We start from the raw sequence: 27357 nt of genomic DNA, 5'->3' as shown, positions 1-27357 counted from the left end.
GTACCACTTAGAATAGCAATAAAATGATAGAAAAATCTAGAAATGATCCAAGAATAACTAACTTATCGGTGTGGAAAAATTTAAAAATTTTATTTATTGAAATAGGCCACGGGCATGGCTTGCCTACAAGGAGTTTGCCAAGCACTGAGTAGCTTCTGCTGGGAACTCTTCTCATTTTAGGTCACCCAACATTTCCTGGAAGATTCTCAAGACCATGCAACTGTCTCTCTCTCTCTCTCTCTCTCTCTCTCTCTCTCTCTCTCTCTCTCTCTCTCTCTCTCTCTCTTTCTCACACACACACACACACACACACACACATACACACACACACACACACACGAGTTGTCAATCGAGTCATAATTCCATCCCCATTCATAAATCTGTGGCTTTTGCATATGACTGAAAGGGAATTTGTTTTAATGCTGCACTCGCATGCATTATAGTCTCAATCTTTATTCCCATGCCCACTAGATATCCTAACTTTACTATTTTCGAGTACAGAAAAGCTTCCATATTCTTATTGGAAAGCTTACAAAGTGTTTCCTCAATATTTATTGGTTAAATATATGATTAAGACTTTGAGGCTAGCAGTTGAGAAATGTGCTTACTCCTAAACCTGACTAACTGAAGTCTATCATTGGGCCCACATGATAGAGTGAAAGAACTGACTCCCGAAAGTTGTCTTCTAATCTCCAAACCTCCAGCCCAATAAATAAATAAGTAAATAAAATTATCATTCCAAGCCAACTCAATTCTAGGCATCACCCCTCTAGTACTTCATGTCATCCATACATAGTTTCTTCATCTGTTATTCTATTGTTGAGAATTCAGTTTTATAATCCCAATAAAACTAGGTCCTTTGCTAGTTTGGAGTTCTCTAAGATTATGTTTCCATGGGCTGAAAACTGGCTCTTTTGACTTCATAGTATACTGCACATCAGGCACACTGAACAGATGCTTCCTAACTGACTAGCCAAATGACCATCCAAGACCTTTGGCCCCCATGGACCTGAAATGGAATTGGCTGGAATAGAGGTCTAAAGATGACTGCCAAGTTCCTAAGCTTGTCAAACCTTCAGAATATCCGCAGCCATTAAGACTCTATTAAATCAGATTAGCTATGGCAGCTTAGAGAAACATCTCATATCCTTTAGTCATTTAGATGTTCTCGTCAAACATGTTTTACGCCCACAGATCCTTAACTGTGATGTTGTTAGAAAATTAAAAACAAGACAAAATTGCTGTGACAAAGCTGCATGAAAGTTGCAGTTGAAAGTGAGACTTAAATAAAGGAGAAAGTTTTGGGGAGAAATACTTAAATAATACAAAATTACATTGAAATAGAGGAGATATACTTTTGCCTGTTGCCTAAATGCTGGGTTATCAATAAAAGACTCTAAGTAGGTCAAATACACACCAAAAGAAATACTCTAAATGCTCTAATGTCTTTTTTTAAAAATCCAACTCCTAGGTTAATTAAGTGGCTCATAAATAAAGCTGATTTATTCATAAAGACAAATAGTATTTGCTAGGGCCCCCATGAGACTTAAATGCAGGTTGGAGAAATATTAGGAACACTTACTGTGAGCAGTTAGCAAGATCATAATGGAGGAAACATGAGATAGAGGCAATACGTTTCCAAAAGTCCCTCCTTTTGCTTTATTTATTTATTTTGATATTTGCTTTGGTATAAATTTGGAACTATAGAATGGGCTGCGTTTTGTGGCCCATGTTTTAACGTTGATAGAGATGGGGGCCCATTCCATGGTCCCAGTGTAGTGAAGGTGAACTTTGCTGCCTGCTAAGATTTGTATGTGGAAGAAATCTGACCCAATGAGGAACATGTGTCTTGTCTTTAGAGTAGTGTTTTATGTGACTTGATCTTTGCAAATTTTGATATTGAAGTAAACTGAAAAGCTGTGCCCAGAATTCCCTAAATAACAAGAAGAAATCTTAGAGATAATATAATACATATTGTACATTTATGTGGCAAAGACAGCTAAGGACCAGAGAAATGAGACCACGATCTCATATTACTTGGAAGCTGATCTGTTACTGTACTCTACAATTCCATCACCTTTCCCTTCCTACACATGTTCAGAACACTTATTTTTGTCCACTTTGGGTGTTCTTCAAATCTAGGCAATGCTGAGATCATCATCATCTGGCCTTTCTTCAATTGGTTAAAGCAAGATTTAAGGTAATAACATTAAATGCTTCTACATTAAGCCTGATCACTGTTTTCCTGGCTGAATACTATTAAGTTAGTTAGGGGAAGAGGAGAAGACATGGGAAAACATGGTTAGGAGTTCCACTTATACTCTGAGAATATAAATGTACAATTTTAGTATTTAAAAAAATTTAAATTTTTTTCAAGAATTTCTTACATGAGTATTATATTTCCACCCCCTTCATTTTCTCCAACAACTCTTATTCCACCTATTCCCGTTCAAATTCATGATTTCTTCTTTTTTAATTATTAGTAGGTTCATGGGTTTTGGGTTGACACTTTGGGATTCAGTAACCTACAAAGAGAAAGCTAGGGGCAATGTCTTTCAAGATTTTAATTTTATGCTGAAGTATAAACATTCAAAAAGTAAATTTCACATAAAGACACACAGACATATATGCATAAATATGCATATTCCTAAGATGTAAATAAATACAAAGATTAAAGAGAGAAAAGAAATTTGAAAAGCTGCAAGGATAAATTTGTTGTTCCCTATTTCTTGGTATTTCTTCTACATAGAGTTAGTTCTAATTAGGGAAAACAGTTTAAAATATTTGACAACCAGTGTGCAAATCAAGGACTCATCAAACAGAACCAGGTTGACATCATCTTGCTCATCAGTTCTCTTGGTTCTAGTGCGTAAAACAAAACCTGCAAGCCAATCTCTAGCCATTCTCAAGGAACACAGATAAAGGGCCAAGTCTAGACAAATACTTGCTATGCTCAGTTAAATGCTCTTGCAAGTGATATACATCAGCATCCTTACAGACTTCCTCATTTCACAATTGCAGTTCTACATTAACTCCTTTTGTCATGAGAGATTTCAGGGGGAATGGAGGGTAACGGCTGAGGCTATCGGAATAGCCGTTCAGGTTATCATCAAATTCTACTATTTCTCTAGCATATGTTTTACAGTAATCTGTTACTTTTTATGGAAAATTTGAGACAAATTTAGGACCCGTAAAGAAAGTATATAATACTCCAAGCTCATTGTTATTAATAGTCAGCATTGGGGCTTGTATTGATCATCAGACTGCCTCTAGTAATAGCTCAGATACACTTTTCCTAATTAAAATATTTTCCTTTCAGGATACCTAAGTGATAGGCACATGTTGCCAAATAACAACTTATGTTATTTTTCATAGCACATTAAGAATATGTAGAAAAATAATTACATACTCTGAAACAAAATTCTATCATATCTGTCTAACAATTTTCAATTATATATTTTTCAGAAGAGAATACTATGGAACAAGCTTTGGTTACTTGGAAGAATCCCAAATATAACATTAAAAAAATCATTAAGGAAAAGAGAAAAAATAAGCATGAGACTCCAGAGCCAAGGACAGCTTTTCCTGAATCTCAGTTAAACAGAGATTTATAGGGGGCAGGAGTCTGTCTGATACTGCCCTTTCTCACTTCTGAGCTCCTCAGTAACCCCTTTCTTCCAAATCAAAGATGTAAAATTTGGTTATCTTTAAGTTCTGTCTCGCTCATCCATATGTAGTTATGTGTTCACGATGCTCATGTGTGCAGGTACACAGAGAGGCCAGGAGAGGGAGTCAAGTCCCCAGGAGCTACCGCAGGGATGGTTGTGAGCTGCTCAAAATGGGTGCTGGGATCCAAAATGCAGGTCCTCTAAAAGAACAATATACACTCTTTACCCCTGAGCCATCTCTCCAGGCCCAAATTTCAAAATTTTATGCCAAAAGATAAATACTAGGAGTTTAACCTTGTAAATTAGCACTTTGAAAACACAATTCCACCTATATATTCCACAAACAAAAGTCCTTTCTGCATATTATAATAATTTTATTAAAATAAAGTTTTATGAGCATATTTTAGGTAAGTTATTGATGCATACTTTTATTTTATCAGTGCTAAACCACTTTGCATGTATTTTAATGCACAAAGTATCTCTCTGAGGTAAATACTGCTATGTTAATTTTACTGGTGAGTAAACAAAAGCTGAGGAGCTTAAGCTGAAATTTACCTGTGAAATACCCAGTAATTGGTGCGTCTGTCTTGGTTCTACCTAGAGAGCCTGCTCCTCTTTCTGGCTTACTTCCTGGCCAAAAATTGAATAAGGATGATGCAAGCAAGAGGGATGCACTCTGTGAAGTGCTGGGTTACAGGAAGAGCCAGTGCAAAAGGCCCACGGGATAACGAGCGAGGGGCACATGGTGAATGCAATGAGATGGATATAGGACACCACCCCCGATTCCTGTCAACACCTGAGCCAAGATTCACGGTTCACTTTTTAGGACACTCTAGTGACCTTTTGGACTGGAAACAGTGAGACTAAAATTGCCTTCCTGGAACTCAAAAGATATGACTTGAGAAGCAGGAAAATCTAAGCATTTAAGCTACATCTGTTCACAGCAATGCAAAGCACCAGTTGTGGCAATTAGTTTAGCTGAGGCTTGAACTTCCTCTGCCTTACTTGTTATATTTCTGAGTCAGAAAGAGGGTGTGAAATTTTGAGTGTGCTTCAGTGATCAAAATGACTGTACCAGTTCCACACTCCTTGCATATCATCAGCCTAACATAGCAGCTAAATACCAGCTCCTGTAGAGTGATAATTTCATTGATTTTTTTTACTCTCACAGAATAGACTTTATTAAGGCTGTCATCTTAATTTTGCAATCTCCTTTTGATTTATATCTCCCCTCTTCTCTTACCTTCAGACAGAAGCTAATTAAATAACCTGTTTTGTGCTTAGTAATTGAACTCATATTCATTTTATGTACTCTAGTCTAAACGAGAAAGATATTATAAATTTTTATCATGCAACTCTCATGCAAATTAAGAATGAATGGGCATTAATTGCTGAAGAATGAGGTGTTTAGCCTGATAATTCTGTGATAAAATATTCTAATACAAAGCATTGGTCATTTCTATGAAGATAGAGTAGATAATAAATTTTAGAAATAAATCTAAAAACCAAGCAAAAAAGCAAAGTTGCTGCCAGCTTGAGGTATGCATGATGATATCAGACTTTCTGTGTTCCTAATTTTGGTTCCCATTTTCAAAGGCAGCAGTTTTCTGTGATGTTTGTCTTCTGCTGTGTTTGCTACACCCAAGTCAATATTGCATTATGTCCATGACTTGACACACCAAGGCAGCTAATTCCTTTGACTAGATATTTTGGCATACATACATTTTGTTTAGAGAAATCCGCCCCCCCCCCCAACCTTTTTTCATTTTTGTTTCTGGAAAGGTGGCACTTGTGCCTTTTGACAGAGCTGGTACCTTGCCTGACATTATTTTTTTTTTTAAACTGGCTCTCGTGTAGCTCTTTATATTCACTAAATAGCTGAGGATGACCTCGTGTACCTGATCCACCTGCTTCCACTTCCCAAAGTTGGAGATTTCATGCATATGCCGCCGTACTCAGGTTCATGCAGAACTGAGGATTGGACCTGGAGCTTTACGCATGCCAGGCAGGAATTGTATCAGCTGGGCCTGAGCTATATCTTCAGTCCATCTTGCCTACATTTTAAGCTGATGACTGTTTGTTTGTGAGTACAATGCGGCATAATAATTTAACAATAATCCGCCATAGTAATTTGACTTTGGTTGTGCTGCAGTGAGGATGCTAGTGCTCAGGACAGAGTTTGATGCAGGTTGTAAAGTCTTTTCTTAAGTAGAGTGAAGATGGAGAAGTTAGTAACTAACACAGATATATCAGATGAATATTATGACAGAGAAATCAACCAAAACACTTACACCAGCCCTGGCTGTCCCGCAACCAGCTCTCTAGACAAGGCTGGCTTTCAACTCACAGGGATTTGCCTGCCTCTGCCTCCCAAGTGCTCAGATTAAAGGCGTGCACCACCATCAATCGCCTGGCCTGGCAATTCTTTCTGTTGCCAAGGAAAAAGTCATGTGTCTGGCTTTATGAATAATATGTAAACTAGGACCCTGAACTTTTCCTTTGTAAATCTGCTTGCTAAACCATTTCAATTATTTTAACAAATAGCTTTCTTATATAGTCTCAGTTGCTAAACCGGAAAGGTTTGCATCATTCTTGGTTTCCTTGTCTGTTCTCTCTTATATCCAGTGCATTGTTAAATTCGACACTTTTACCTGCAAACTATACGTATACTTGGATACACTTCTGTCCTTCTCAGTGTGGTAGTTTGAATGTAATTGCTTCCCCCCATAAGTTTATAGAGGGAATGGCACTATTTGGAGGAGTGACTTTGTCAGACTAGGTATGGCCTTGTTAGAGGAAGTGTGTCACTGTGAGGGCAGGATTTGAGGTTTCCTAGGCTCAAAATATCACCCAGTGTCACAGTCTTTCCTGTTGCTTTCTGGTCAAGATGAAGCTACCACCGTGTCTGTCTGCATGCTGCCATGCTCCCTGCCATGACGATAATGGGTAGAACCTCTGAAACAGTGAGGTTTCACCCCAATTAAATGTTTTCCCTTATAAGATTTGCTGTGGTCATGGTGTCTCTTCACAGCAATGGAAACCCTAACTAAGACACCCAGGTTACCACCATTCCTTAGGTGAATTATTTACTGATCAGATATGCATTTTAACTCCCACCTTCTGGAAGGTTTTTTTTTTCCCCTTCTGGAAAGCAGTCAATTAATCTTTTTAAAAACTCCAGTCACTCCCAGGCATACAAATTCCTAAGGGCTTATCATTGCTCTTCTGTGGTGATATATTTTTTTGTGCCCCAATATACTGTGTCTCCCAATAAAACTTGCCTGGAGATCAGTCGAAAAAGCCAGCCACTGTACAGAAGTAAGGCAATGGTAGCACATGCCTTTAATCCTATCACTTGGCAGGCAGGGATCTGTCTAGATCTCTGTGAGTTCAAGGCCACATTGAGGAACAGAGCCAGGCGTGGTGACACATGCCTTAAATTCCAACACTAGTTAACCATGGAGGTCTGGAGGTCTGTACAGACAGACAGGAAGTGACAGAGCTGGGAAGGAAGACAAAGTGATATAGATGGACAGAGAGAGCAAATCAGATAGCAGAACAGTGTGGGTAAACAGGAAGTATCTCACTTTTGGAAGCTGTGGAGTTGGTGAGGTGAGGTTAGCTCTGGCTTTTCCTATTCCTCTGATTTCTCTCAGGCTTTAACCCAAATTCCTGGCTCCTAGTTTTTAATTAATAAGACCGTGTAGCAATTCATCTACACTCTTTAGTCTTCTCTCTCTGGTCTCCACCACTGGCACATGATTCTTAAACTCCAACCCACTCTCTGCTCTGATAAGTAAGCATAAACCACATCCACTTTCTTCTCATTCCCAGAACAGGTAAGTTTTTCTTGATTTTCTCTCTCTACCTCAGGACCTTTGGATGTGATGACAGCTCAGCCTGGACTATTCCTCTTTCTTATCCTCTCAGGACTGACATTTTAACATTGCAACTATAGCCCTGTGTCCATCTTCAGAGAGGATTTCCATGGTAACCCTTTCTACAGTACATAGACACCTCGCAGAGCTTCCATTTTTCATATGGTTTCATGTTTATTCTAAAAAACAAACTAAAATTTGCGCTTTGTCCTACTTGCCTCTTGCTGTCATGCTTTACAGACCAATAGAAGCATTAAATAGGGGCCTGTTGTCCTGCTTCCTGGAACGCAGAAACAAGGCCGCCACATTGCAAGGGCTAACTAAATGCAAGTTAAATGTATAAACAGACAAAATGTCTGAAAACTAAATTGTTTGTTAAAAATTTCCAGTATGGTCTCTATTGTAAGGATGTTTAGTCCATCTGTCTCTAAATAATAGCTAATTTGACTGTTAATACCCTGGTCTGAAAACTTCAAGTTCAAACCCACTTGGGCATGAAGTTCACTAGTAATATAGAGAGGCAGAGTAAGCTGGGTGTATAGTTCAGTGGCAGAGACTTGCCTAGCATGTGCCAGGACCTGAATTCAATCCCTTGCATTGCAAGAAAATGGATGGACAGAGTAATACATTTGGGAAATAAAAGACATTTTTTTTTTCTTATATGACTTAATGTAAGGGCTTTGTGTAGGATGGTGAGAAGAATCAGGGAGAAGGTTTAAAACACAAGGCTCTAGAGTCAGAAGCCAAAGTGTTATGTGGGAATCCTATTCATTTGTCCTTTGTATTCATTATTTAACACATCTGAGTCCCAGTTTCTTCAGCTGTGAAAGAGGATACTCCTTGAGTTTTAAATGTACAATCTAGCACATAGTAAATGATCAACAAATGTTTGTTATCAGCATCTTGACTGAAAATTTCTTCACCTGTATGATATAATCTTGTCCTTTTCAAATGTGTATAAGAAGTAGAAGTTTTCTCTCTCTTCTTTCTTCCTTCCTTCCTTCCTTCCTTCCTTCCTTCCTTCCTTCCTTCCTTCCTTCCTTCCTTCCTTCCTTCCTTTCTTTCTTTCTTTCTTTCTTTCTTTCTTTCTTTCTTTCTTTCTTTCTGTCTCTCCCTTTCTCTCTCTCTCTCTTTCTTTCTTTCTAGAATAGAAACCTAAACCTGTCAACTATGAATCTTCAAATCGTCACATTGGTCCTTCCTACAGGGCTTAATTATACCTTTGTTTTCCTTCTCCCAATGAATATTTAATGAGACATTTCTATTTGCTACATTCTATACTAGACAGCTGTGGTTGATATATTGTGCACCCCAATAAACTTATCTGGGGGTCAGAGAAGAGAACAGCCACGATATTAGACACAGGTTTAGGCAGTGGTAGCACATGCCTTTAATCCTAGCATTCCAGAGGCAGAGGTCCATCTGGATCTCTGTGAGTTCAAAGCCACACTGGAAACAGTCAGGCATGGTGACATATGCCTTTAATCCCAGGAAGTGATGACAGGAAGCAGAAAGGTATATAAAGCATGAAGACCAGGAACTAGAGCCTTTTTAAGCTTTTGGCTTTTAGCAGCAGTTCAGCTGAGATCCACTCAGTTGAGGACTTAGAGGCTTCCAGTCTGAGGAAACAACATCAGCTGAGGAGCTGATGAGGTGAGGAAGCTGTTGCTTGTTCTGCTTCTCTGATCTTCCAGAGTTCACCCCAATATCTGGCTCCGGGTTTGTTTTTATTAATAAGACCTTTTAAGATTTGTGCTACAGACAGCAATAAGGAAGATAGTACTACATGACACACTCTAATAAGTGTAGCAGGATAAGGAGTTTGTGTGTGTGTGTGTGTGTGTGTGTGTGTGTGTGTGTGTGTGTGTGTACACGAGTGTAGTAATAGATTTCACTGGAGTTTAATGAGAAGTTGCCTGATGTAACAAGGGTGGAAACAGCAGACCTGGGCAGATGGCTTCCTGGAAGAAAAGGTGGTATTTCTAAAGAAACAGAAAGACATAGTGCACATCATCTACTAAGTCAGAATTTTGGACTAAGAGAGGATTTCAGAAAAAAGAAATTTCATATATATATATATATATATATATATATATATATATATATATATCTCCACAGTAGAAGGAGTCATGGTACCTTGGCTAACAAAAATGTCTTTTAAAAGCATGTGGTGATAAAACCTATGCCATCCACACATTTACATAAGATTCATACATTTTCTTAAAATATTCTCATAATGGGGTGGGGAATTAAAATTTTTTGTCTCAAATGAGCTATCCATATTTCTGAATTTCTCTGTTTAAGGAACTATGCCTTCACTGTTGTATATCTAGATGTTATTTGGATAATTTAAAACCACTTTCTGGACTCTGAATACTAAATTACATAGAATTGATTAATGAGCTAATTGTTCAACCTTTCACTTCATTTTGCATGTGTACACAATTTAAGATCCTTTTGTTATTTATATTCACCTAAATCCACATCCTATCTCTGTTGAGATTAGCAATCAGATTTCTAATTAGTTTTCCAAAGTTGGTTTGTGAGCTTATTCCTTACACAAGTGGAAAAAAATAATGGGTACCAAATACAGAAAGTGTTAGACTTTTCTTTAAAGCCTTGTGTGCCAATAATATAAATCTTTCCATGCCCCACCAGTGAGCCCCAAAAATAGAACTGACAAAATTGTGTAGACAACTCACCATCATTCCTCAGGATTAGTGGTGTAGGTGGCCCCAGGACCTTGTGGTTCGTCACAGTATTGGTAACGACACAGGTATAATTCCCAACATCAGATTTTTCTACTTTGGCAATATACAGATTCCCAGTCTCTTGAGAAACAAAGCGGCGGTTATCCTGATAGGAAGGGTATTCATTGAAGATCCAGGCATAGCTCAGCTCTGCAAGTACAAGAATCATCATTGTAAGTAAGTCTTTTGGCTCTGGAAGTTTGCTGCAGTTAGAAGTGGTCAAGGTAGAAACTTAGATTGCTGCTCTTCACCCTGTAAAATATAAATGGGAGATAATCACAAAAGGCTTTCTACTGCCATTCAGTTTTATTTCAAGAGGGCTAGAAGATACCCTGAAAGTGATTCAGAAAGACCCAGCCTTTAGAAGTCAAAGGAATAAGCATGTGTCAAGCACTTTGTAGCAAGTTGTAAAGGACTTCAATGCTAAAGACCCAATATATAACCTTGACATAGTAATGTGAGATGCTACCTTGGACACTATTTGGATTACTTTCCTTATGCAATAATGATCACTATAGTGCATTGGATTACAGGTTTGCATAGTACTCTGTGGTATTTGATGACTTTCATCCTTTCCATTAACTCAGGAGCTTTGACACAGAAAAACAAAGTAATCAAAATTCTTAACCCTTAAACAGAGTAAGTATTAAGATTCAATCCATTCTTTTCCCAATTTTTCCTACTCTCAACTGAAATTCTCTTCTTATGCAGAAGGTTGACTAATTCTCCAAAATTTTAATAAGATCGTAATTAAATGTTGTAGTTATTACTCACCAAGTACACACCTGTGTCTTAATTATTCCACATATATAAATGTGTTCTTCAAAATATAGTTGAAAAAGACATATCCGTAATAAAGTGAGTGTGGAGAAATAGTCAGAGAGACATGCTTACAAATACTTAACTCATCCCAGAATGCAGTGGGGCAAATGAATGGAGCAGTCCTATCCAGAAATATTCTTTTGACTGTTCTTGGTTTTCATAAGGATTAGATGAACATTTTGTGACTGAAGAACACATGAGCCCATGTTTTCGATTCAAAGAACACCAGATGACAAGGAATTTATCTGACTGGCTACAGTGAACCATCATGTTCCAAGAACATCAGACTTCTTCAACTCTAGGCACTTCACCCTTTCTGTATATGAAGTGTGACCCATAGATGTGTCCAAAGCTGAAACATGACATACTAACTTTTGGCCCTGATTAGTTAAGATTACTTTTCTCTTTAAAATTCGCTGTGTTGGGGGAAGGAAAGAAAAAAAAAAAAAAAAAAAAAAACAAGATGCACAGGGAGCCTCTGGTTATAGAAACAGCTGGCTGAGTTACTCTATGCCATTTTTTTTTTCAGATGATCCTGGTTAAATTCTAAATGCATGAGGGGTCCTTGGCAAATGGCAGAAAGGCCACTTGAGCTTTGTAAAGAGAACACTAATTATTGTAGAAGGCATCTTTGCTGTTTAATCCTTCAGTGAATCCCAACTGTAATTGACCTCAACCACTGAATGTGTAACAAGAAACATGTTTTGCCTTAATAATCCATTGTTGGCATACAAAGGAGGGGTTGTGCAGATTGTTCTTCCTTTATCCCAGAATTACAACATTTCTACATGCATTATTTTGGAGAGCTATAATTATGTTTCTATGAGAAAAGCTAATCACTATATGTATGTACATGTAATTAGAGGTAACCCCATGCTAATGTCAAGAGGATACTAGACATAAAAAATAAGTTCTTCCTAAGGTCATGAAGCAATTTCTCCTCATATGAAACATTCTAACCTGGAGAAAAATCTTGTTAAGAATCAGAAAGTACATGAATCTTACCAGGCTCAGGAAGTAAAAAAAAAAAAAAAAAAAAAAAAATTAAGTCTCAGGAAGTTCCTGAAACTCAATACATCTGTAAGACCCTTCCTCATATAAGTAGGAAGATTTCTGGGAAGGAGTGACTCTAACCTCAGCTAATACAAGGAGCTGTGAGGATAGGGCTTTTCTTAGTTGTCACTCATGTGAGGTAGTCTTTTTACTGAAGCCTCTGCCTTCAAGACATCCCTGCTCCTATAAGCAAACCCTCACCCACACTTCTATAAATAACCACAATCAACTTAGTGCTTTACTAAGTTAGACTTGGTAGAGGGCATAGTTTCTTTGATCTGTCACTAGCACCCTGTCTGGGGCAAGTAGATATTTGTTTACATTCCCAAGAAAAATTACATAAGAATGGAGAGATAGCTCAGCATTTAAGAGCACTTGTTTTTCCAGAGGACCTGGGTTCAATTCCCAGCTCCCACATGGCAGCTCACAGCCATCTGAAACTCCAGTTCCAGAGGATCTGAAGCTCTCTTCTGGCATCCTTAAATATTAGGAATACACATGTTGCACAGATATGCACATAGGCAAAACACTCCACAAACATTAAAAAAAAAAAAAAAAAAACTAAAAAAAATTTGAAAAAAAAAAAAAAAACCTCAGATAACACCCGGTAAGTTGACGATTTCCAAATCAAAAACAAACAAACAAAAACAAAACAAATAAAAAAAGACACCCAAACTTTATGTAGGAAAAGACCAGATAATAGGTCAGGAGGAAACATAATCTAGCAGGGTCTCCTTCCAGTAAGAAAATAAGAAAAGACTTATTAAAGTCAGCAAGGCAGACAATGTGCTCTGTACTTGACTCTATAATCACATTTCTGACAAACCATGCCATCTCTCAGCATCCCCGTTTTCTTTTCTTTTCTTTTTTTTTTTAAATACTTTATTTAACTTTATTTTATGTGCATTGGTATGACGGTGTCAGATTCCCTGGAACTGGAGGTACAGACAGTTGTGAGCTGCCATATGGGCACTAGGAGTTGAACTCGGGTCCTCTGGAAGAACAGCCAGTGCTCTTAACCACTGAGCCATCTCTCCAGCCCAAATATGTTTTTTTTTTTGAGACAGAGTTTCTCTGTGTAGCTTTGCGCCTTTCCTGGGACTCACTTGATAGTCCAGGCTGGCCTCGAACTCACAGAGATCCGCCTGCCTCTGCCTCCCGAGTGCTGGGATTAAAGGCGTGTGCCACCACTGCCTGCCGTTTTCTAATATGGATAATGAGAAGACCATATATCCTCTAAAAAGCTAAAAGAAAAATTTAAATATAAGCTAACATCTCCAAAGCCATAAAGTAGACATTACAAAGTAATTTACAAAGACAAAATTAAATCAGTTCACATTTCTCTAAGGAGAGTTGAAATCAAATATACAAAACTAAAGTTTTCCCCCTTGAGATTTTTTTTTAAACTCTTGTAGTGGCTAGTGGCTGTGAAGTCCTCTGAGTTCTGAGGGAGGAATTTAGCAACCAGAAAGCAGCTATTAGAAGAAAGACATCTGGTCTGGTATTTTATAATTAGAGGGAAAGTACCAAAGCCAAATCTGTGTTACATAAGGGAAACCACTTTAAGTCTTTCGTTTTCTACTTCTTCATCAACAAAATGGTAAAAATTTACACTGGGATATAGATATATGTACTAATAGTCAGTTTATGCAAAAAATTGTTAAAATGTCTGGGGAGTTGTACAGATTTGAGTTATATTATCTTGTCTGTCACCAGCTTAATAATTATAAAAGTAAAGTTATTTGTTTCATTTTATTCATTCATTATAGCACACCAATGAACGGGTTTCATGAGCCTGTTTTTATACATATTTGCCACCATACTTCCTCTTCATTATTCTACTCCTTGAGTGCCTTCACATTCCGCCATCTCTCTTTTAAAAATGGACTCAGTGGAGCCTGAGTTGTAGCTCGGTTGGTAAATAGCTTGCCTAGCATGAAGGAGGGCCTACGTTCAATCTCGAGCACTACATACACCAGACAGTAATGCACATCTGTAATCCCAGCATTCATGAGATATAAGCAGAATCAGAAGTTCAAGGACAACATCTACAACAAGTTTAAGGCCAGCCTGGGATACATGAGACTCTGTCTCAAAAAAGAAAAAGTATTCTGCTAGCATGCTATCTCATCTATTTGTGAATAAGTTAATTTCTTTAATTTTGCTATGTTTGTGACTTAAATGCCTTGGTGAGTTCATGGGAGACACAATCAACTCTAAGTGCCCACAGCAGCATGCTGTGGGATAGTTTGTATGCCAAATTGCTCTGATTGGTCAATAAATAAAACACTGATTGGACAGTGGCCAGGCAGGATGTATAGGCGGGACTAACAGAGAGGAGAAGAGAAAGAACAGGAAGGCAGAAGGAGACACTGCCAGCCGCTGCTATGACAAGCAGCATGTGAAGATGCCAGTAAGCCATGAGCCACGTGGCAAGGTGAAAATGGATTAATTTAAGCTATAAGAACAGTTAGCAAGAAGCCTGCCATGGCCATACAGTTTGTCAGCAATATAAGTCTCTGTGTTTACTTGGTTGGGTCTGAGTGGCTGTGGGACTGGCGGGTGACAAAGATTTGTCCTGACTGTGGACAAGGCAGGAAAACTCTAGTTACAGCAGCATCTCCTACCATTTGGTACTTGAACATGACTCTCTATTCTATACTCAACCCCTAATTCAAAAGGTCACATGATCAAGTCACTTGGCAAACATTTTTCCTTCAAGCAATTTTGATAAGTGTGCTGGTTATTTTTTTTTGTCTACTTGATAGCAGCTGAGGTCATCTGGGAAGAGGGAATTCAGTGGAGGAATGGCCCTCATTAAACTGGTCCATAGGCATTTTCTTGGTTGATGATGGATGTAGGAGATCCCAGCCACTGTGGGTGGGACCATTTCTGGGCATGGGCCACTGGGATATATAAGCAAAGCAGGCTGAGCAAGACAGTATGCCAGCTTTGAGTTCCTGCCCTTACTTGGACTGTGATTGGGATATGTGAACAAAATAAACCTTTTTTCCCAAGTTGCTTTTTGTTTTGGTCTTATTAGACTCGTAGAAAATAAACAGGGACAATAAGCAAACATCCTTGAAAAATTCTAGAGAGTCTTTAGTCATTCCAGAGTATTTGGACTTCATTATGCAATGACCATCCTCTTCCCCCATATCAATATCAATCTCCTGCATCCAGGAGTTCCATACCACGATGGACTGTATCCTGTAATTGTGGGCCAAAATAAATCCTACCCTCTTTGAGTTCTCTCTCTGTCTCTCTGTCTGTCCCCCTCCACCCTACAAGTGTGTCTAAGTTTGCTGCGTGTATGTGATTTATGCATGCCTGTGTGTGCACACTTGCAGAGAAGAGAAGAGGAAATCAGGTTTCATGCTCCTTCTTTGTTCACTTTATTTCTTTTGAGGTAGGATCTGCCACTGATCCTGAAACTAGGCTGAGAGTCTTCAAGTCCCAATGGTGCTCCTGACTCTCCTCTCTCCCACAGCACTGGAGTTACAGGGGTGCACAGTCATGCCAAGCTTTAGACGGGCTCTTGAACTTGAATTCAGATCTTCGTTTTTTTGTGCAGCAAGTGCTTTTACCTTCTCATCTCTCTATGCATTCCCCCTGGTGTTGCCTTTGTCAGTCGTTTTATTAACAAAATAAGTCAACTGACTAATACATGAGGTGCTATAATAAACCTGACCATGTAGTACTTAGGCCTTTGGGACTGGCTTGCTGGAGGAATGTAGAAGAATGTGGAACTTTAAACTACAAAAGTCATTAAATACTGTGGTGATTTGAATGAGATTCTCCCATATTCTCAGATATTTGAGGACTTGGTTAGTGGTACTGTTGGGGCAGGCTTAGGGATGTGGCCTTGCTGGAGAAAGTTTATCACTGGGGACAGATTTTGAGAGACTAAGACTTGAACCATTCCAGGTTTGCTTTCTCTGCATCCTGCTTGTGGTGAGATGTGAGCATTTAGCTCTTTTGCTGACAAAGCTACCTGGTGCTTACAGCCATGTTGCCCCACCATGATGGACTCTTATCCCTTCGGAACCAGAAGCTAAATAAACCCTTCCTTTTAGAAGTTGCCTTGGTCATGGTGTTTTATCACAGCAATAAAATAGCAACTGATAAAAATATTATAAGCAGAGGTTAATGGACTATTCAGGTGGGGGTTTGTTAAGCAAGAACACTGAGACAAATGCAAACAGCAGAGGTTTCAGACAAGAACAGGGACTCTATTGGAAACTGGGCTGGAAGCCATTCCTATATTTTAGGGTAGAGTCTGGCTACATTAAGCCATGGCATGAGAACTGAAGTGAGTCTGAATGTAGTGATAATTGATTAAATTAGCATGGTGGGTGAAATACCCAGACAGGTCAGCATTCAGGGCGTGTCATGGCTCCTCCTCAATGTTCTGATTCAGACCTGCAGTGAGAATGTTAAAAGAGGTAGGGACATATGCAAAATGTGCAAATTGTCCCAGAAATGAATGTGTCTAAAGTTCTAGATCAGGCTGGTGCTGAGAAGGCAACCATAACTTCTAAAAGATTAGCGGCATTAAAGCAAACCCCCTCCACTGTATTGGAATAGTACAAAAGTATCCTGAAGAAAACATCGTATCCATGAAATGCTTCATACCGTCCAATGCATGCATTTGAAAGTGGAGAGTGCTCCTGGAGGTGCTCCTTCAAAGCACCCACTTGTGGTACTATTTCCTCAGGATCACCACATAAAAGCTGGTAAACAGGGGCCAGGGTACATCCAGAGCTTGCAGACAAATTGGTACCACCATCTACATAGTACTGGTTTTGCAGGCAAGAAGGATACAAGATTAAAGGGATCATGGACTCTAATGTCATAATTCCAAAAAGCCACAAAAGCCAAGTAATGTGTGGAAGGATCAAATTCCCTGCAAGAAGATCCTGATGGGCTACTGAATAAACCAGTTAAGATTAAGTTGAAACGGAACCCCCGGGATGTTAGGAGATGTCCATTGAAAAAAGCCTCAGGTATGGAGTGGAGTTCCAAAGGAGAGGCTACAGTCTACAGTCATTATAGCTGGAGGGGTGGGTGTACCCAAGTTTTTTGGAGCCCAGTTGATTCTATCATGAGTCTCCAATGCTGGACCTGAAAGTACAGGATTTGAGGTTTGCCCTTTTTGGTTTTGGTTTGTTTTGGTCTTATCATTCCTTCCTATGCCTCTATTCCTTCTAGTTGGAATTGGAATGTATGTTTGTTTGTTTATTTATTTATTTTTGCCTTTGTACATTGGATGTAACTGACATTTCTCATTTGTTTAGGAAGTAAGAGATTGCATTAAATTTCATATGAGACTTGAATTTCAAAGCACTGGAAATTTTAAGGGCTGAGGAAACAATGGTAGAAGATGATGGTTTTTAGTTTAACAGGTGGTATGTTTTTAGATTAACAGGGGGTGGACTTGTGATGGTTAATATTGCCAACTTGATGAGATCTGGAATCACTGAGGAGACATGCCTGTGTGCATCTTTGTGAGGGATTACCTGGAATAGATTAGTCAGTGGCAAGGAGGGAAGACACACCCTCAGTGTGGCATGTCTTAGACTGAATAAAAAGGAGAAGCTGAGTTGAACACAAACATTTGTCTGCTTCTATTTCCTGACTATGCAGTCAATATAACCGACCAGCTGCTGCAAGCTCCTACTACCATCCTCTCCCTGCTGTGATGGACTACACCCTAGAACTGCAAGCCAAACTAACTCCTCCCCCAGTTGCTTTTCTCAGAGCCTGTGTCAGAGCAGAGAGACAAGAAACTAACATACCAAGTTATACTCAAACTGTCATATATTCTAAGTTTGCAATATATTCTCCAAGTGCCTCGCCAATCAGTGCAGCTTCTAGGGTTTAAGCTGCTTAGTAATAACACCTACTCAAGTTGTCTTGCATGACCAATGGTGAACAAATTGGACAGGCAAGCAGTGTATACCCGAGAAACATTCCCATTCTCTATCTATGTTTAATTTTAAGACAAGACTTGACTAAGTTTCCAATGCAGGCCTCAAACTTGTGATCCTCCTATCTCAGAAGTATAGGATCATAAGTATGTACTATCAGTTTTAACTTGTCATAGAATATTTCCTAGTTTATTTCAGGGACAACTTTTGGTATATCACTTGACCCCATAATTTCCATGAAATCTAGTTGGAAAGTTGTATATCAGACTGAGGGATAGAATTTATTTTCAAATTGAATAAAGGGCAAATGAAAGCTAAGGAGTAGATGATGATGAATAATGAGAGAGAAAAATAGGAGGCTGATGAAACAGTAAGTTGTAATAATCTTGTCAAATTGTAGTAACAAGATGATGCCAAAACTACTTTCCATGTTCCAAAAAAGAGATCAAACCTGAGTTGTTAAAAGGAATGTCAAAGGAAATTATGACACTTAGAGGAAAATGGATGGAACTAGAAATCATTCTGTTAAGAAAAAGGATACAGAATTAGAAAGACAAATAGCATGCTCTCTCATGTGTGTGGAATCTAGACTTCATTCTCTCTCTCTCTCTCTCTCTCTCTCTCTCTCTCTCTCTCTCTCTCTCTCTCTCTCTCTCTCTCTCTTACTGTGTGTGTGTGTACATGCATGCATGAGCATGTGTTTGTGTGTCATGAAATTAGAAAGAGACTATAAGAAAGGAGGAAGAAGACTTAAGAAAAGATAGAGGAATGCGTAAGAAGATTCGTGGATACATGTGTCTAGACATTAGAAGTAGAACCTGTATAGGTGCAGAGAGACTAGCAAGGCGGAAGCGGGAGGGAGCAGGGGGGTGCAAATAAGAACGAAGTATGATAACATTATTTATAAAGCTGTGCTGTCACAGCAAAACCCATTTCCTTGGAGGAGGACCAAAAAAGTAATTTAAAATTTAAAAAGAAGAATATCAAAGAGATGGTGCTAAGGACCCCAACACCATCGACTCAACATCTGTCTTTTTGTGAGCACTTCACCCTGAAGACTAGGGGTAAAGTCTCGATGGGGGAATAGTAAAATAACAATGTTCGACTGAATGCTCAGCCCTCAAACAGGACATCTCAAGCTGATAAATTAACTGAGTTTTCTTCGTAGCAAATATCACTACCTGAAATATTGTGTTTGTGTTTGTCTATAGGTTCAGGACCATCAGGAGGACTGGAAGGAATATAATCCAATAACAGCACAATATCAGAGCAGGCAGAAAAAATAGTAAAACTAAATAGCATCAACAGATCATGTCGCATTTCTAGACTTAGAAGATATGAAAATTCTGAGGACTAGAAAAGGTCAGGGTGGGGCATCAGAAGATGGCTAGGCAGAAAATGACCTAATGTTCCTGGCGATGCTCCTGTTCCAGCACTCTGTTAGGACAACAGACACCCTTGGCATTTAAAAGTAAAGAACACTATTGTTAAACCACTCAACAGACAATTCAGATTTCCCTGAAGAACCAAAGCCTATTTTTATCAGAGCAAAACATTAATCCATTGGGTTATATAAAATGCTATCAACATTCCAAAAAAAAAGTAAAGCCAAGCAAATAAAACAAAATAAACTCTCCTGTGCTGCAATGAGCAAAAAAACATATCCCACTCACTTTGATTTCCTCTGGGACTTCCATGCAATATTTATACTTACTCAAACTTGACAGATTTCTTTTGATAAGTTTTCACTCACTAATTGCTCTGGAAGTGACAGACAGTTTCTGTCCCATTGGCAATTTGTAACAACTGAGTAAACAGATATTTGGAATGCAATGTATTAAATGGATTGTGAGACTTCTGATGCTCAACTGAAAAGACTGAGACCAGTTAGAATACGGCACTGATTAAGTCAGAAGGGTCTAGCAATGGCTTTCTGATTTGGAGTGTTCAAAGTGACTGGAAATTAACTCATCTTCATTCTCTGAATAGGTCTCTTATTCATATCTATGGACTAAGAGTACAGGATGCTTGGCTATTGTTTTCTGAAAATAAACTAATCAAGCGATAGTGATACTTCAGACACAGGTGCTCACTGAGCAAAGCTCCTCTGCCTGAATGTATTCTCCTGATGGACACTCTTAAATTTTCCTGACCCCAGTTTCTTCCCAGAGTTGTATGCTTATTGCATTGACTTCTATTCTAACAATGGCAAATGTGTCATATTTTAAAAGATGCCTTTCTTGATTCTTCAGTTTTTAATTTCTACTTCTTCCACTTTACAGATCCAGAAAAAATACCTAGAGAAATTCGTGAATGGAGCATGATGGCACATTTAGTACATAGCATGGACAGGGATGTAGGATGGACTTAATGTCTGAGAGAGTGGGCTTTGTTAGGCAGATGTATGCTATTAATTTTGTTAAATTTTGGGATTATAAGGGGTCTGTTTTCCTTATCTGGAAGTTGACAGAGTAGAATGAGATGATCCATTCATCTCTTCCAACACTAAGATTCCATAATTTCTGCATAAACATCAACAAATCTGACAGCTCATTTGTCAATGAAATAGAGTGAGAAAATAACCTCATTAAGAACTATACAGGTAGTTATTGTGAAGTCCGTAAATGGTGCCAGTGGGCTGGATAGGTGGCTCAGCAGTTAGGAATGCTTCCTGTTCTTCCAGAGGACTCAAATTCAGTTCCCAGCTCCCACAATAAGGGTTATTCATTTACAACTGTGTGTAATTCTATCTCCAGTAGATTTGATGTCCTCTTCTGGTGTCCATACACCACACACACACACACACACACACACACACACACACACACACACACACACACACCAGTTGCTTAGTTGGTTTAATCTGGGTTGTGTTTTATAGAAAAGCTACTAGAATTAGTCAAGAGAGTCTTTAACAGCACCAATGTTCTGATCTGTAGTCAGTTTCATCAATACCTGACGTACAGTTTGTGCAGTGCTTGTGAGGTTCAATTTGAACTGAGACATGGCGCTATAAAAGCAAGTATGAAAGATGTATTTGAAGCAAATTCGCAAGTGAAACAGCCAATGTGAATGTCTCCGTTGGTTAACTGGATGGCCAAGCAGTTGCCGAGTACCAACTATTTATAAAAGCTGGACTCTTGGCGCAGGAATGGACAGTAGTGCTGGCAAATGCTCAGAAGTTCTGAAGATTGGAGTTCGGATCAGTTAGCAGTTTTCCTAAATAGCCACAAGGGACAATGCCTGGTTTGGCTGTCAAAAGACGTGGACTGAGTCTGAGCTTCAGTGATTATCAGATGCTAAGTTCTTTCTACTGTTGTTTTTCATCTGAAAACTTAGATAATAAAAGGAGTATCTGTCTACCTCAACCATGGCTTTCACTAGTCACCAGACACAGTGTTGTAAACCTTTGAGATTATGGTGGCCATATCTTTCCCTTCTTCCTAATAAATTACCATTTAAATAGATGTTAAGTTGCTTGTCTTTTTTATGAATTTGGGAAAAAGAAAATGTTTTAAGTTATGAGTTTCCTAAAGATCCATAACTTCTCCCAGCAAAAGAAAACTGGGCCAGAAACCCTATGGGCTAATTAGCTCTGATGGTCAGACATGTTCTATAGCTATGAAGAGAGTCCAATGAGTGTGTTGAATGAGGGATTTGTGAGCTACTCCCAATGAATGCACTAGGTAACCTCTAACTATACTGAGACACCAAAAGATGAATTTAAGGTAATATGTATCCTGTGCTCTGATGAATAATATTTTAGGAAACATGGATATTGAGGAGGATACAAAGGAGATGAAATCTACAGATGTGGAAAGAGAATCAATGTTACACCTTTATTAATTAGATGATAGATTAATGGGCACTTAACTCCTGTAATGACAGTGATAACCCTTTACAGCAAAGGTCAATGAAACCTTGGCCCTCACTGGCAGGACACCTTGTTACAAATGCTCTATGACATAGAGAATTTGGTACAGACTGTTCTGTGCATCAGGAAAGACTGTTCGGGGTCCAGACACTGATGTCATTATCTATCAGTGCTGGAAAGAACAGGAAAGGCATGACAAACATCTGTCACTTAGACTATAAGGAGCTACTTTTATACCCATGGCTGACAGTTATATTTGATTCTGCCAGACACAGATTCAGAAACATTCTCAATATAGTGCTTTAGGCAATCACCTCCAAACAAGTTGTGGTGGCACAAAAATCCCAAATGGTTTATCATCTTTACAATATAGGCTAACCATCACTCATTGGAAAAGCCCAAATATGAAACAATCCGCAGTCCACTGCCACAGCCCAGATGCCATTAATGGAAAATTCCATACAGAATGTTGTTTCATGCACAAAATTATTTAAATGTAAAAGTTACCTTGGTGTCATGCCAATTTGTGCATGTGATTACAAGTAAATTTTATATTGAAACTCAGTGTCTCATCCTAATGGTATTTGTTTTATGTCTGTGCAAATAATCAAAAATTTCAAAGAATCTAACCTATTTCTGGTCCCAAGCATTTTGGGTAAAGGTCATTCAACCAGCACTGACTGTGGAGGAACGAGGTGTTGAGGCAGAGATTAGATTAGTGCTAAATCTCACCCAACCTTGTGGCAGCATTTCTAAAATTAAGCCTCTGACTAAGGGGCTTCTGCTTTTTTTCCATGATATTTTTAGTACATGCGACTTACTCACTGGGATGTGGCAATGGGGGTGTTGGAAGGCCGATGCCAAAAGTGCCATTTTCTAATGCACAAGAGTCCTTGAATACTGCTCTGAATATAGCTTAAAATTTCCCCAATTTTATATATCACTTATTTTCTTGTCACTATGTTGTTGGAAAAATTGAACATTTTTCTTGGGGATGAGGATTTTCTTTAGAAATTTGTAAGTGGAGTTAAGGAATTTAACTTGAAAAGTAATTTAACACATTGATATGGGTATATGAGGAAATGGAATATGATATGATATTCACATGAATTGCAAAGACAAATGGAAAGATTTCAACTAAATCTTATACTTAGAGCTGATTGCCTTGGGATATACTCCTAGGCTCCCCGGGTAGACTCTGACTCTCTTTTGCTTTTACAAATGTATTCGTGAAAAAGTTTAAGAAATGTTTTTCAATCTCTAGCTAGAAAGCTCTGCATCCCCCAAAGTGTGTGTGTGTGTGTGTGTGTGTGTGTGTGTGTGTGTGTGTGCATGTCTCAAACAGGAAAGTATCTGTTTTCTTCGCATGGTTTGGCTTTTGAGTGGTAGAAATGAAGGGACATGGCTTGACAAGTATATGTGTCTTCTATGATTTCTAATGTTTTGAAAATAGTGAAAAATAAAACAGATGTCTAGACAGTGGTCTATCCTGGTACTGTTAACATAGTGCTTAGATATCAGTCCTTAGGAGCATCCAGAGGGAGAGAAGCACAGTGTCTGTTACCCTAAGTGGACCTCAAGTCCAAGTGAGCAACTAAACTATTGAAAGGGCTTTTCTAAGACAAAAGATGAATGGCCAAGGTTTTTTTTTTTTTTTTTTTTTTTTAAAAAGATAAATGCTACTGTGTGCATGGTGTGTGTGTGTCAGGGAATATATGTGGTGTGTGTGTGTGTGTATGTGTGTGTGTGTGCTTGTGTGTGTAGGGGGTGTGTATGGGGAGAGTTCAAACTGGTGTAGACACTAGGTGTGGAGATTCTCAAAAAGCTAATACATTAATGGTCCATCTAGAGATAACCATTTATCATTTCCTGCTGCTCTAGTCACAATAGTCAGGAAGTAGAAACAGCCCAGATGTCAATCATTTGGTGAATTGATAATGAAAATGTGGTACATTTACATATGGAATATTATTCAGATGTTTAAAAAATGAAATTCATAGGTAAATGGAAGGAGATCGAAACAATCATTCTGAGTGAGGTAACCCAGACCAGAAAGACAAACATTGCATGTTTTCTCTCATTTGTTGATGTTATCTTTGAATCTCAGGTATTTGTTTTTCATCTGGAATACCCACAGAGGTCAGGAAGTTATGATGGGGCCATGAGGAGGGGCTTTCAGGAGTAGAGATAGAAGGCACTGGTACAAAAGGGTGAAAGGAATACTGGAAGAAGTGTTAAACTAGGGTAGAAAAATGGAGAGTAGCATAGAGGAGGAAGTGTGGGGAAGGATAAATAATGCTAAAGATATTTTGAAAAAGTCATATGGAAACCTAGTACTCAGAAGCCTCCATATATACTTATTATTAATGCATATTATATATTTCATTATATTAATCATATGTATAAAATAACTTCTAGAAATTGAAATTCAAGATCCCAAGTGATGTGGATGCTGAGACTCGTGGGTCTACACTTGGATTGACTCCTGACTTTAAAGACTTGCCTGCATGATCCCTCATCCAATCAGAGATTCCATTGGCAGAGGTGAGTCTCAGTGAGGAACTGGCATAAAGTCTCTAACTTGCCAGTCTATACCATTTCTAGAGGTCACTTCAAGCCCACAGGACTCTCAGGCAACTGAGTGTTTGACACATGCTTTCTGGTATAGGGACAAAGAGAAATAAATGGAACTGATCCTTTCCTGAATATTTCCATCAGCATGTGGAAGGTATTAGAAAAGACAAAAGTATATTAAGTGACTCTTTTGATGGGGTAAAGGCAGGGTTGGTGTTGTTGTGGAGGTTGGCTCTTTTTTTTTGGGTGGCCCAACACCCAGTTCCCAAATAAATCACACATGGAGGTTTATCATTACTTATGAATGCCTGGCCTTAGTTTGGCTTAGTTTCTAATCAGCTTTTATTTTATTTATTTATTTTTTTAAACTTATCCCATTTGTTTTTGCCACTGGGCTTTTTTTTTATTTCTGTAAATCTTACTCCATTGTTGGTTATGTAGCTGAATGGCCCACCACCCAGCTCCCAAATAAATTCATGTATAGTCTTATTATTACTTATGAATGCCCGGCCTTAGCTTGGCTTAGTTTCTAGCCAGTTTTCCTTATATCTCAACTTATCCTGTCAGCCTTTTGCCTCTGGGCTTTTTCCATTACTTCTGTATCTTACTCTTACTCCATGGCTTGCTGGTTGTGTAGCTGGGTGGCTGGTCCCCTGATGTTCTCTGGCTCTGTCTCAATCCTTTTGTTCCAGTTTTCTCGCTCAATGTATTCTCTTTGCCTATCAGCCCTGCCTATTCTTTCTCCTGCCTTGCTATTGGGCAGTTCTTTATTAGACCATCAGGTGTTTTACACAGGCACTGTAAACAGCTTCACAGAGTTAAACAAATGCAACATAAACAAAAGTAACACACCTTCAAATAATATTCTACAACAATCCTTTTTCTCTCCCTGCCCTGCTCCTTCTTCCCCACCTCCTTCTCTTTTTTTCTTTCCTTTTTCTTTTGTTTTTCCTAACACACTGCTGCCAGTCTCTTTTGTAAATATCTGAATGATGACCACTGTCCATCTCAGAATGAGTCACCAGTAACTAGAAAATGTAAAACTGAAGCATCCAAAGATGCTGAAGCAAGCTTACATATCATAACTGAGGCTAAAGGGCACATAGTGATGATCCCTCTTGAGTTACCAGATGACACCAGTGATCTGGCTAGATCTCAGCTACTCAGAGGTGGCAGCCAGCTTTAGCCTAAGATATTTCCATGAGAAGAGGAGATAACACTGTTTCTCATGGCTGAGATTCCTCTAAATAGGGTTACTCATAATAAGTACATAAGAAAACCTATAGCCTGTCAATTCTTTACATTTTCTTTATACTTTTTTTATTTTAAGACCTGAGATTTGAACCCAGGTTTGTATACATACTAGGAGAGGAATCTGCTATGGAGCTACATCCTTGGCTTCTTAAAGACACCCATAACCATGGTATCACTTGTCATCTCTATCACTTTTTAGAAGTGGGTAGATAGGAGACAGGCAGAGAACATGAGATGTAGGAAAGTAAGGTGAGTTCACAAGGAGCCAGTGGGACAACATGTGGGATTAAAACAGGCATCTTCTGAGAAGAGGAAAACATTTTTTTTCCTATGTCAAAAACAAGTACAAGGGCAATCTTCAGCTGCATGCACCAGTGACATGGTGACTTGAGGTGACTTCACTGACTGATGTGTCAGGTCTTTTGACATAGGGACCAGGAAAATCCTTCATAGTAGAATTGACGCCTAGGAGATTTGGGGATTTCAGAGGACCAGGTGATCTGATAAATACTAAATATCCGGACACATGTGCCACCCACATTGTAGGAATTGAAAAACATGCCCTAAGATAGGTTATGCTAGCACAACCCATAGGGACATAAAGGGTTTTGTTGCAATATGATGAAAGTCTGTCTTTTTACTCTGAGATTAGTAATTTCTGAGGAAAAAGAATAATTCAACTTGGAACTAAAAGGGATACTTAGAAATGGTGAATGATTTGGGCTAAATATGGAAATGTCAATTAAACTATAATTATTTACATTTTAAAGGCTCTAAGCAGTAATATGACTAACTGAGCAAGCTTCCAAGCAATAATAACCAACTCCCACACAAGTCACTAACACACAGCCTTTTTATCAGATTATTAAAATTTCACACCCTCCTCAATTAAAGATGTGATCTAAAATTCATATAATTGATGTTCAAATTCTGAGCATTTATAAATTAACCTTTAGTCAAATTTTTCAAAATCTCTCTCTCTCTCTCTCTCTCTCTCTCTCTCTCTCTCTCTCTCTCTCTCACACACACACACACACACACACACACACACACACACATACACGCGTGTGTGTGTGTGTGTGTGTGTGTGTGTGTGTGAGAGAGAGTGTACAAGTGTACTTGTTTTATTCACTCTTTGCCATGCTGGATGTGTGCTCTACTACTGAGCTACATCCCAGCTCAATTTTCTCTATTTTAGCAGGCTTCATTTGGTTGCCATGTCAATAAGTGTTCATTCCTCTAAGGTCAGTAAGAGGGATGAAGATGAGTTACAAGGTTGAACAATCATTATTTCATTGCCCAGGGCAGTTATTGGTCCAGTAAGGATTGTATGACAAAAGATATCAGCCAGAGATGTTAAAAAATCTAACTGGGCCATAAAGGGGACTTTAAATCCTCTGATTTTAATAGTTGATGCTATGAAGGAGTACTTAGTACTTCCATACTTAATGTACCCTGGATGAGCAAGTGGTCAGAAGAAGCAAAGCAACAACTCAGCTGATAGCTAAAGGAAGAAACAGAGACCACTTGGACTCTTAAAGGAAATCAACTTAA

The 27357-nt window shown here is 38.7% G+C and overlaps 1 protein-coding gene across 6 annotated transcripts in view; it reads right to left on the bottom strand.

Annotated features, from left to right (window-relative positions):
* The window catches only part of Cntn4 (contactin 4), a 1007992-nt gene that overhangs the window by 220688 nt on the left and 759947 nt on the right, over positions 1–27357 (bottom strand). For all 6 annotated transcript variants that reach the window (XM_042273735.2, XM_042273733.2, XM_042273730.2 and 3 more), the window contains one exon: positions 10249–10446. In XM_042273735.2, the coding sequence (XP_042129669.1) occupies positions 10249–10446 (198 nt within the window). The remainder of the gene's footprint in view (positions 1–10248; positions 10447–27357) is intronic.

Source organism: Peromyscus maniculatus, chromosome 3 (assembly GCF_049852395.1).
Source record: "Peromyscus maniculatus bairdii isolate BWxNUB_F1_BW_parent chromosome 3, HU_Pman_BW_mat_3.1, whole genome shotgun sequence".
NCBI lineage: Eukaryota > Metazoa > Chordata > Mammalia > Rodentia > Cricetidae > Peromyscus > Peromyscus maniculatus.
This window is presented reverse-complemented; position numbering and strand designations above follow the sequence as displayed.